This window comes from Vanellus vanellus (genome assembly GCF_965231255.1).
Source record: "Vanellus vanellus genome assembly, chromosome: 19".
NCBI classification, from domain to species: Eukaryota; Metazoa; Chordata; class Aves; order Charadriiformes; family Charadriidae; genus Vanellus; species Vanellus vanellus.
In genome coordinates, this window is record NC_138924.1 from 1,204,032 (window position 1) to 1,216,051 (window position 12,020).

Below are 12,020 nucleotides of genomic sequence, written 5' to 3' on the forward strand. Positions count from 1 at the left end.
AGCCTCTCCTAAAAGCTTTCTCAACAGAAGTGTGGTGTAAGAGAATGGAAGTAGCATTATCTCAGCTCTACAGAAGGAGCTGGGCGCTATAACGTGGCATTAAACTTTTGTATTTCACAGAGCACTTACACGTGTGCCAAACCGTGCTGTGGATTTTTCCTGCAATAGTGCAGTTAAGCTTTTGCATGAGGAAATGGTGTTCCTTTTTGCCACTGGCCAGAGCCTGTGTGCCAGTGGTGGTGTGTGGTGAGGCAGTCTGGGTCTGTGCGAGCAAGTGATGCCCATGGAGAGGGTCGTTCTGACCCAGCTCGTTTGGGCTGCGTCCCTGTGATGATCAGCACTGCCAAAACAACAGTGGGTTGGTAGTTTTAGAAAGAGGAGTGCTGTTATGTATCATCTGCTGTAAACAAGTGTGTGGAAGAGACCCGTGTGTGGTGCGCAAAGCTCTGCTGGAAAAGCAGCTTGTGTGGTTGTGTGCATGGCACTCTGCTGTGTCCCCCTGGAGAGGATGAAGCGCCAAATCATTTCTGACTCTTTTTGGCCTGTAATTTTGGAAAGTGGGACTTTGGATCTTGAGGGATGCTCTGCAGGGCTCTTGGATATCTGTCTTGGTCTGTTTTCCTAATTGACTAGTTTACATTATCTTACAGTCAATGAAGATTGCCTGGTTTCTACCATAATCAATTTCCTTTTGACTTGAATAATGGATTCTTCTGATAAGTGTTGTGGCTTCTCATCTAATAGTTCTGAAAAGCTGGTTGATGCATATCATTGAATGGGCTACAGACCAAAACTGTTAATTTGGGACCTGCGTACAGGTCTTCCAAGCACCCAGGCAGGTGGAGAAAGTGCAATTAGGGACATTCCCATGCTGCTCTCCACTTAGTGTTGACTTCTGCTGACCATGAGCTTTGTATGTAGCTTTTGGCAAAACGGTCTTCCTGGGAAGACTAACCTAAGTGGGGAGTTGTGCTTGGGGTTCTTATGGTCCAAGGAAAAGTGCCTCCCTGCTTGATGCTTTTTGTAGTGTTTCACACCAACCGTATCCTGGGCTGCGTCAGAAGTGTGGCCAGCAGATTGAGGGAGGGGATTCTGCCTCTCTACTCTGCTCTTGTGAGACCCCACCTGGAATATTGCATCCAGCTCTGGAGCTGTCGAGCACAGAAGGACATGGACCTGTTGGAGCAGCACCAGGGGAGGCCACAAAGACGCTGCGAGGGCTGAAGCCCCACTGCTGGGAGGACAGGCTGGGAGAGTTGGGGGTGTTCAGCCTGGAGAAGAGAAGGCTCTGGGGAGACCTAGTGGCCTTCCAGTATCCGAAGAGCGCCCACAAGAAAGCTGGAGAGGGACTTTTTACAAGGACATGTAGTGATAGGATGAGGGGGGATGCTTCAAAATGTGAGAGGGAAGATCTGGATGAGATATTATGAAGAAATTCTTCCCTGTGAGGGCAGTGAGCCCCTGGCACAGGTGGCCCCGAGAAGCTGTGGCTGCCCCATCCCTGGAGGTGTTCAAGGCCAGGTTGGACGGGGCTTGGAGCAACCTGGGCTGGTGGGAGGTGTCCCTGCCCAGGGCAGGGGGGTGGAAACGGATAATCCTCAAGGTCCCTTCCAACCTAAACCATTTTATGCTTCTATGATTCCTTGTATTAACATTTTATGATTCTATGCTTTCTGCGTTACAAGAATTCTGAAGACCAGTGAAAGTGAAGGCCCTTAGGAGAACTGACTGCTGCTCACTGAAGTCTGACCTGTGTCCATGCGCTAGTGTGTGCTGGATGCCTGCCTTTCTGTGGAAGGCTTTCAGAATTTCTAACAGAAAACAGTTGTCCCCAGTCCAGCCAGCTTTGATGCTTCCAAGGGCTGGCTTTTCCACAACAGGTACTGCTACTGGGAAGCACACCTCTAGCTGGTATTAGCTCAGATTTGAGTGAAGGCTTCTTCAAACATAGCAAATATGGGATGAGTTTTGATTCTGCAGTCTTTTTTTTTTTTTTTTTTTTTTTAAAATGCGTGCATGGCATTTTGACCACTTGAAAGATTGGTGTTGAAATTAAATGCTCATTTAGTACTAAACTGTAAGGAAAAGAAAGAAATGGAGTGGAAAAGTCTCTTTTACAGAACCATTAAAAAATCTGCAAAATATGGCAAGACGTTGTGAAAGGATGTGTGCTGCAAGCTCTATGTGTGAGAAGGCAGAATAGACTGAAGTGGAAAATCTTGCTGGTTTTAGGCTGGGCATTTCGGAACACTTGTTAAATCATGTTACCTGGATTTTAGTTGTGATTATTGTAGTAGAGAAGAAGAGAATGAAAAATGTGAATATATGGCCCAATTTTCAAATATAAGCTAGTCACTTTTGGGTGGAGACAGACATTTTTAGTTTTGATTCTTTTGTTTCCTTTGAAAAATCAGTTGTCTTTATGGTACAACCAGGGAAGTTGCCCAAATCAAACAAACGTCGACAGAACCGCGCAGCAGTATGTGAAGTGGAGTTGTGGTTTAACGACACCTTGTAAAAAAAATTCCCTACAGCAGAGCAGTGATGTTATAGCTCAGTGAAGCAATCTTAACCCCCCCCTCTAGCCATGCAGATATATTTTTAGAGTTCTGATCTGGGAATTTTTTTTTTATTTTATTTTTTGTCCTTGAGAATTGTGGCCGATGTCGAACCTACAAGAAAATGGACATTGGTGGGATCATTTATCCTGCTGCATTTCACAGGAGACACGTAGTGCCCTTTCAGACTGATTCAGTTGGATGGCAGCGTAAGTCTTCTGTCATTATTGTCTGTGTGAGTTTGGGCTTTAAAATGCTGTTGTATATGTCCAAAAATCTCAGCGTCAACTTTTCAAACAAAAGAAAATGAAAGATTTCCTCTGTGGGAGCTGAGCTGCAGGTCTGGTTGAATAGCATCCTTTCTTTGGGTGGCAGCTAGTACCTGCTGCCTCAGAATAACGTGAGGGACCTTCTCTTATTCTACACATAGTGAGGTAGATGTGGATGGAGACTTCTTTCCAGCTCACTGCTGAATATTCCCAAAGGTTTCTATTCCAGGAGAAAAAAATATCTTGCTTCGGATTGATACAAACAATTAAAAGAAAATAAATAAATCAGAACTTCTCAGGGGCTTTCCCCACTTTAGGGACACTTCTTGAAAACGCATGCCAGGGTTTTTTTGCCTCTTATTTCAGTTATGGCAAGGTAATGGATTGCCATGTTCCCCCATCTCTTAGCTTTCATGCTTTCAACCCTTGTCTGCTTTGTTGCTTCAGGTCTGGCTTTTGTGCTTAGCAGGGCAGCGAGGTATGGCGTGGGGACGTAGCCTGTGATTACGTAGACTCTAGTAGGTATTTTTAATGAGATTTTCTTGCCGTTGGGATGTTTGCTGGTTCACTGAATACTCAATCCAAGTTTCCAGCGTTCATCTTGGTGCTCGCTTGCAAATGCTCCAAGCCGTGTTTATTGGTGACTGACAGCAGTTGGAGCGTCCCACGTCGCTGTAAGATTGGCAGGGCACTTCATCCGTGGACTGAGCAAATTGCAGCTCTGGCTGTGTTTTGTTACGATCCTGTTCTTTTTCTGTGTGTTTTAGTCTTGTGGGAAGGTCGCTTCGTAAGGAAGTGAGCGCTGTTCCCGTGGGCAGCCTCGTGTCTAATCAACTTTTGAAAAAACCCCCATGTGGCTCTTGCCTATGGTGCCACTGAGAGCTGAGCCTGAACTAGGGGAAGAGTTGTCGGCTTTTTTAGCTGTCCTCTTGCTGCTGGAGTATTGCTTCCAGAGCTCTGCTTGGTGTGAACTTTAACTCTTCATCCATGTAACTCATGAACCTTAATACTTCATTTAACGACTCCCCTGGGAAAGTTTTACTAATGATTCTTGCTGCCAGGCAGTCTTTTCCTGCTAACCTTGCCAACGTTTTCCCTTAGCGCTGGTTCTGTTAGTCCTGGCTCCAGCCCCTGATGTATTACTGTTTTCTTAATGTTTGTGCCTTTCGTTTGTTAAGAGATCCTGGAGCCTTTTGATGGATGAGGCTGTAAATCATGACAAGGCCAGGGGTTCCCTCTTCTTTGACCACTGGGAGTTCAAGTAGGAAAGACGTTTAGTGAAAATTGGGATATTTTGTGTGTTGTTTTCTTTCCGTGAGTAAAAACTTCTTGAGGAACACATTGGCTCTTTTTTTTTTTTTTTTCCCCCAGCCGTGGCATCTCAACAGAGCCATGAGGCTAAAAATGCTAGATTAAGTTAATTTAGGGAATACTTTTTTGCATGGCGTTTAGATCTCTCTTCTGTCTTTCTCACCCCTCTAAGAGTAGTTTGAAGAGTGTTTGATGTAATAAAATGGAAAACGCAGGGAGATACCGGGCACCTTGACAGCCTGGAGAGAGCATTTCAAAGAGGAGGAGAAGTAGCAGTAGCACATCCTGTTGGTGGTATTTGGATGTGGCCGTGGCTGAGTTTGGTAGGCGTATTTATAGGAAAGCCTTTGAGACACTTGAACTGTGATTTGTCAAAGGGGCACTGATGCCTCTGCCGTGGCACAGGGCACTCTGAGGTCTTTTCTTGTATCTGCGCCCTGTGGCAGATACCTTCTGCTCTGGACCCATCAAAAATAGGCTTCTGCCTGTCCGTAAAGTGTGTGTTGCCTCTGCCTGTTGTGCTGCTGCTATGGTAATAAAGGGGAAGAGAGAGGAAAAACTTGCTTTTTGCCTTCACCTGTAGAGGAGGCAATCCTAAGTCCTTCTGGCTGTGGTTTAATTGTTTTTATTCATGTCTGCTTCAGTGGCAGCAGCAGCAGCAGAACCCCTCCAGCGAGCTGCAGCAGGAGCTGTGTTGAGCCTCGGGGTACCAAGAAATCGGGGTGTCTCCCTGGGTCTTCTCATCTGTGGGTTCTCTTCTTTGCGAACACGGACCGGAGGATGACTCTTCAGTTTCTCAGCAGTGAAGTATTTCAAGGGCATGAAAAGCTGGCTCTTGTCACTGCTTGCTTGATCTGTTATGGAAAGACAGTAATTTGCCTTAGATTTACTGCAGGGCTTTCTGCTAAATCACCCGAACTTGAGAAGTTTGCTCTGTGCAAAGTTAACTTTGTTCTCTTCACTCCAACTCTAAATAATAGATATGAAAGGTTTATTAAGCAAATAAGTAAAACTCCCAGGGCTGTGAATTCTATTTCCCACAAGAAATATCTGAAGCCAATCACATGCCAAACCGAACAAGTCGGGTATTGTGGTTCAGAGAAAAACAAATGATTATTTTGTTTATATGCTTTCACGTCAAGATGGAGGGGGGGGGGAAATATCATCTCTGTGAGGGAAGAAATGATTATTGAAAAAAATGTTTCTGCCCTGTGAGTAAGGCAATTTTATTTGTTCTTCTTCTGTTTAGGTACTTTGTTCTGATATTGTGGTAACAGGCTCAGTAGGCAGGTGGAAATGCACATCCTCTACATCCAGAAGGACTTTTTCTGTGTCTGAAGGCTGTCTTGGATGGGATGTCTCATTTCTACTGAAGTCAAATGCTGCATTTTTAATGTTACGATGTGCTCCATAATGCATCTTAAATTTTTCTGGGACAATTAACTTGGCATGAGACTGTAGAGCAGACAGCCCAGGATGTGTCCACTTGTAAATCCCACATCGCTACTCAAAGCAAAATGCAAACAAATCTGTGCTGAGATACTGCCTTTCCTTCATAACTGGGCAGCTGGGCCTAATTCTGGGTTCAGGAATGGCTTGTGGGAGGAGAAGCTCTTTGTTTAAGACTTAAAAGATGAGGATTTTATCTCCTTCCTCCCTTATGCATGGGGCTTTTCCAGTAATATTCATATTTTCCTGTTGAAGCGTCTTGCTGATAAATGAAGATAAGAGTCTCAAGAAATAAGCTTTTCAACCTCCCCAAATGAGGAGTACTTAATAGATCTAGCCTTTCAGGGGAGTTCTGGTGCGTTATAGAAACCAATGAAATTCTGCCTAAAATCTCAGAAAACTGAGTGAAAGGAAGGAGGAGCTGGGAACGCCTTTCTCCTGCAGTAAGGAGCCCGTTGTGTCATTAGAAAATACCTTCTTGTGCAACCTTACTGAAACTCAGCAAAGCTTTATTCAAAATAACCGGAAAAGGTACTAACCTCTGTCCCTAAGTGTTTGGCTTTCCTCTTCCCTTCTTAAGTGCTTATTAGGAACTCTGTTTTGTCCTTGAATCTCTGAGTCTTTGTGGGTTTAAGTGTGGTGTTTGTTTTTTTTCTCTTTTTTTTCTCTTCTGCGTCACCTTTATTTCCTGAGGTTTTGCTCAGGTGCTGCAGAAATCTGTGTGTCTCCTTTCCTTGTTTGTGAAGAACACAATTTGGCAAGTTAAGAGCACTGGTTTCCTTTGGGACGCAAACAGTTGGTGGGTAGACTCAAACTGGAAGTGTTTGTATGAACTTCTTGATGTCTTTGGCACGAAAGAGGATTGGCTGTGAAATAGCCTCAGTTTTGTGAAAACAAAATGTCCTCTGGTTTTTGTTTGTTGTTTATCCATAACTCCTCTAATACTTCAAAAAAGCCATAAAGAACTGACAGATTACAAGTTGCAAGAAATATCAGAGTAATTATTTACACTTTCATGCTTCTTTGTGCAGGCAGGAAACAATAAATACCCATAAAGTCTCAGTGGTGGCACTTATACAGCGGGGGATTCACAATGTCTTATGTGCTTATGTTTCTCCTGCTTGTAACTTTATGCTAATACGTGATATTCCTGCATTTGGTTTTAAGTAAGCTCCAAGGTCTTAACCGTGGCTTATATAGCAGCGTTTGGTGGAAGCTAAACATAGGAGGGATGCTGCAGCTGGTGTGTCTGGAGCTGACTGCGGGGCAGGGGGGAACAGCCTTTTCTTGCAGGGCCTTTGGTGATGGCTGAATTTCGGTGGTGCCCTTGGCTGCCTTTTTAGGTGACTTACGGAGACCGCGGCTTCTGCTCTGAAAACTTCTGGGCTGTCTAACTCGTTAGAGTGATGTGGCTTTTTTCCCCTGACCTGTCCCAAATAACTGGGACAACAGCTGCTTGTCACTCCAGGCGATTGCGTATCAGGCACAAAATGGTTTGTTCCCTCCAGTTTGCATTCTGCAGAGAGATGAGGTTATTGTGCAATCGTGAAACGCTCGGGTTTAAATCCTGGAGTCCCTCTCGCTCTCAGATGAGATTCAAACACCTTGTTTCTTAAAATGTCCTAGAGAATTTTATTGCTGTGTTAGTAGAACAAATCTAGTGTGGTGTGGGTTTTCTTCTTTTTAAATTTACTGGCCTGAATTACTGAAGGTTCAGATTCTGATGGGAAGAGGGATGAAATGCAGGGTTACACGAATGCCAGAATTCATGTGTGGGCACTTGTGTCAGTTCTAAGTTTAGCAGATCCATGGCTGAACTGTGCCACAGTGTTTAAAACGCAATGCTTGAATCTAAACGGTTGTAATTCACTGTCTTTAAACAGAGAGAACGTGAGCTCGAGGAAGAAGCTGTTGGAAGGAGCTTGATGCCAGAGAACACTGGGAGGAAGGAGGAGGGTGAAAAGAGAGAGATGATTACCCCGGCTCTGAGAGAGGCGCTGACAAAACAAGGTGAGGTCCTGCAAAGACCAGATGGTGGACCAGCCTTTGAAATCTTAGTGGTGGACTTCTAACAGAGAGGTGAAAGATGGTGTTCTTCCTGTTAAAGCTACTGCTCCGGACCTTCAGTCGTGACAGCCTCTACCCAGAGGCAGGACAGAGATTAGGCAGGGGTTGTTAGTGCCAGACAGTTGTGGGGGAGTAATCTAAAGCTGGGTAACACATCTCGGTGTGAGGCGTACTATAAGGTGTGGAGAGCGTATCAGAATTCACGGGGTTTAATGTATGTGCTAAGGCAGCTTGAGAGAGAAGATGGTAGTCCCACATGCCTCTAGCTCCCAGAGTGGAGGGTTCTCAAAGAATATTTAAAGATCAGCTTTGTATCTGTTTTGCATCTTAGTCCCCTGCTTTTATTTCAGTTTCATACTCTGATCTTGTTACTGAAAGTTTATTTCCAGAAAAGGAAACAGTTCAAACGAACTTTAACAATCCACTTGATTAGATCAGTAGCTCTCCTATGAACTGTAGAGAGGAGTTTTAATGAACTTAATACTTTTTTAAAACAAACAAACAAAACACCACCACAAAGGGCAAGTGTGAGAAGAGCCGGATGGACAGCCCTGCAGTTCAGAAGCCTCAGTTCTGAGTGGCAGAGCCAGGAGCAGAGTTGATGGGAGCTTCCCTACGCTGCTCAGTTGGAGAATAAAGGGAGTTTAGTCTAATTTCTTTTATCTCTTAGGATAAGCATGTGCTGAGTTTTCTTGCTTGCTAAAGCGATAGCATTCCTCCTGATGCTTCTGAGAATGCGCTTCTGGTTATTGCGGTGCAGGCACCTTGCTGCAGAGCTGGGCTCTGAAGTTCTAACCGTGTTTTGTGTGAGCCCAGCAGCTGGGGGATCCCGACGCTTTTTCTCCCCAGGACCTCTGAGCTCTTGTAGGTGACGGGTGGTGTATTCTTCCCATCAGGTGTCTGACGTGTGCGGTTGTTAAGTTTTTGCATTAACCTTAGCGCAGCTATAAAATAAAGAGCCATTCTTTAAATATGCAGTGTGGAGGAATAAAGCAAAGGCTTAGCAAGGAGTGGCAGTGGCTTTGACTCCTCTTCATGCCCATAGTGGTGGTGCTGCTGGCTGGGACCAGTGGAGGGATTGTAGGGGACTGGTTCAATACATCTTTTCAGCTTCAATTCTGAAGGCTGTAATGTGTTGGCAGTTACACTGCAGCGTGCTGCAGAGCAGCTGGAGCACTGTTACAGCCTTTTTACTTAGTAATTTATTTAGTTACTACTATCTATGTTTGATCTGGAAGTCTAATTGTCCTGTTGGCCTGCAAGGATGTTTGGAAGAGAGGTGGACTTGGCTAGCAGGGCTGGGGGAACAGGCTACTGGAGAGGTGTCCGGCCAGCGGGGAGGTGACCCTGCTTGTCTGCTGCAAGTCCCCTGTTTTGAGAGGTTAGAGGGGCCACTGACTCCACAAATGGGTGCAGTAATTCCCTCAGCATCTCAGGAGCTGCTTTGGGACACAGGAACCCTAGTTGGGCAGTGGAGACAGCCTGTGGTACTGACTTCGGAGAGGGGTGGTGGTGGATGGCTTTCGGCATGCTGCCCTGGCTGTTCTGTGGGGCAGGGCTCTGCGCTGGCTCCACGTTGAGCCGGGGTGGCTGCAGGAGTGTATCACAGTGCTTAGCTTTCCACCCCAGTCTTTGTTGGCTTGGGGGATGAATGAAACGGTGCTTTCCTAATGGTATACAAAAAGTGGTCATTTGAAAAATGCAGACCGTGCTGGAGGGAAGGTCACCTTCCTACTGTGTTGTGTTGTTTTGGTTTATTTTTTTTTTTTTTTTGACACAAAGGCAAGCTCCCCAGAGAACTCTGATTTCCTTGTGATGTTCTGGGGACAGGAATTCATTATCCAGATAAGTAGGTATGTATTTCTCCCTTCCTTCAACATTCAGGGTAGTGCCAACGTTGGATCAGCTAGCAGGATCTACTTACTTAAATCTGTAGTTTCAAAGACTTAAAACCATCGTGTCTATATCCTTACAGTTACAGCTGCCTCCGACTGGCACAATCCTCCCCCCCTTTCCTCTGCTACTCATGTAATTCTTTAATGGTCACTCAACAGTGAAGAAGAGAAGCTGCCTTTCTTTTTTCACATGTCATATAACACTTTTTTTTCCTGCAAATAACACACCAAGACAGGCTTACGTGGCTATCAAAATAAAACCACTCCCTCCTTCCCTCAGCACCATTCCCCCCAAAATAACAAGTGCAATGTAGTCAAAAGATAATCTAACTTATTTAGCATCAACTGGTTGCTTTGGCTGTAGGTTCAGTGTCTTTTCAGGATTATCCCTGAGGGCATAATTAGCCCAAGAGAAAGGGGTGGGGGTGGGGGGAACCTACTAGTGATTCAGGAAAAACCTGTTCTTTAAATTGTGGTTGCATAGCAGAAGTTTGCGTTTGAACAGCATCTCTTCAGACTGTTGTAATGCTAATTCTTTATTTTGATTCACCTTCAGACAAATTTACCTTCCTGTGGGTAAACTGAATGTTGCTTAAACACTGGTTTTATTTCAGCACTGGGGTAGAATTTCAGCAGAATATAGCCTGCTCTGTTGGGTTGTATAGGTGTAAGCCCTTGTAGTTGCCTAGTTGCAAACACCTTTATAAAAGATGCTCTGTAATAGCTGCTTTTTAAAGTCATAGCCAATCTTGTGTTGTGGGAAAACGCTGATTCCCTTTCAGTGTTCAGTCTTGCATAAAATAGAAATACAGCGCCAACTATTTAGTGCCTCCAAGTAACAAATATAGCTGGAGAGAGAGAGAGGCTGACAGCTGAAGTATTTGGCTGTGTTGTATTTGCAGCGGTACCATTTTGCTGAGTTAATGCTTTAGTATCTCTTTAGGTAAGATGTCATGAAATAAACTGAAAATAGAAGCAAACTTCTCGTATTAATGTTTCCTGTGGTGATTACTAGATACAGCCTAATGTGTTCTCATTTGGTTTCTGCAGTTGCTTGTAGGTTCTTGAAACAATCCCTGATGGGCTGGAAGGTTTTTTGGGTACCAGTGGGATTTTGTACATGGTGAAGCTTGCCTTTCCAGAGCTCTGATTTTTGAGGAAACACATTTAAATCCTTCTTTAGCTTTTAGGAGTCTCAAGCTGCTGTTCTAATAGGAAAGGTGACTTAAAAAACCCAGTGTGAATCCACGGGAGTTCCTTCTGTGCCCACTGTATCAGCTGTGCTTATTTTACAGGTACAAAATATTGACTATCTTTTTACATTTTCCTGCTGCTATAAAGTCAGTACAGCAATGGCGCAAAGACCTGTGCTCGGTTTGGGTTGTTAACCGTTGCTAGTCTTAACTGCTCTTTGGTTTGCCAAATGTTTTATTGATAGTGATGGTCAGCCTGAAAGCCAAACAAATTGTCATGCCGTGTACAAAAGCAAAGGCTGGTAGTTGGGGGAATGATGGTTTTACTGCAGCTGACTTCTAGAAATATTTGGAGGTCAAACACGATGTTGCGCACTGACAGCTGGTTTCATCATTCCTATCAAGTTACAGTTGTATTTAGCAATGCTTCAGGTCATCTTTGATGTCCTTCTCTTAAACAGGAATAAAACAGATCAAAACCAAACTATTAAAACCCTGAAGAGTTGATTGTTTACTTAAGAGATTCCAAGGACCTGGATTTGAGTAGAGGGATTCTGCCCCTCTACTACATTCTTGTGAGACCCCACCTCGGATATTGCATCTCTCTCTGGAACCCTCAACATGAGAAGAACATGGACCTGTTGGAGTGGGGCCAGAGGAAGCCATGAATATTACCTGAGGGCTGGAGCCCCTCTGCTGGGAGGACAGGTTGGGAGAGTTGGGGGGGTTCATCCTGGAGAAGGCTCCAGGGAGACCTTGTAGCGGCCTTCCAGTATCTGAAGGGGGCCTGCAAGAAGGCTGGAGAGGGATTTTTTACAAGGGCATGTAGTGGTAGGATGAGGGGGAATGGCTTCAAACTGACAGAGGGGAGATTCAGATGATATATTAGGAAGAATTTCTTGGCTGTGCGGGCGGTGAGCCCCTGGCGCAGGTTGCCTCGAGAAGCTGTGGCTGCCCCATCCCTGGAGGTGTTCAAGGCCAGGTTGGATGGGGCTTGGAGCAACCTGGGCTGGTGGGAGGTGTCCCTGCCCAGGGCAGGGGGGTGGGACTGGACGATCTTCAAGGTCCCTTCCAACATAAACCATTCTATTATTTCCTAAGCTGCTCATACTGTACATTTCCAACATGCTCTTTGTTTTGTTCTCTTCTACTGTAGCACTACTAAATACAACTGTGCTTTTTGTGGTAGGCAGTGCAATGAGAATGGATTAATAATACCCAAAGACAGACCCCACTGATACTGTATAAATTTTTCTGTTGTGTTTCTGCTACCACAGG

General features: G+C 44.9%; 1 protein-coding gene across 1 annotated transcript in view; it reads left to right on the forward strand.

Moving 5' to 3' along the window:
• LOC309679753 (S-adenosyl-L-methionine-dependent tRNA 4-demethylwyosine synthase TYW1-like) overlaps positions 1-12,020 on the forward strand; it is a gene marked incomplete at its 5' end in the record, with an annotated part of 124,535 nt that overhangs the window by 12,131 nt on the left and 100,384 nt on the right. Inside the window, one exon of the mRNA XM_082493140.1 lies at positions 7,471-7,597. Within this exon, the coding sequence (XP_082349266.1) occupies positions 7,471-7,597 (127 nt within the window). The remainder of the gene's footprint in view (positions 1-7,470; positions 7,598-12,020) is intronic.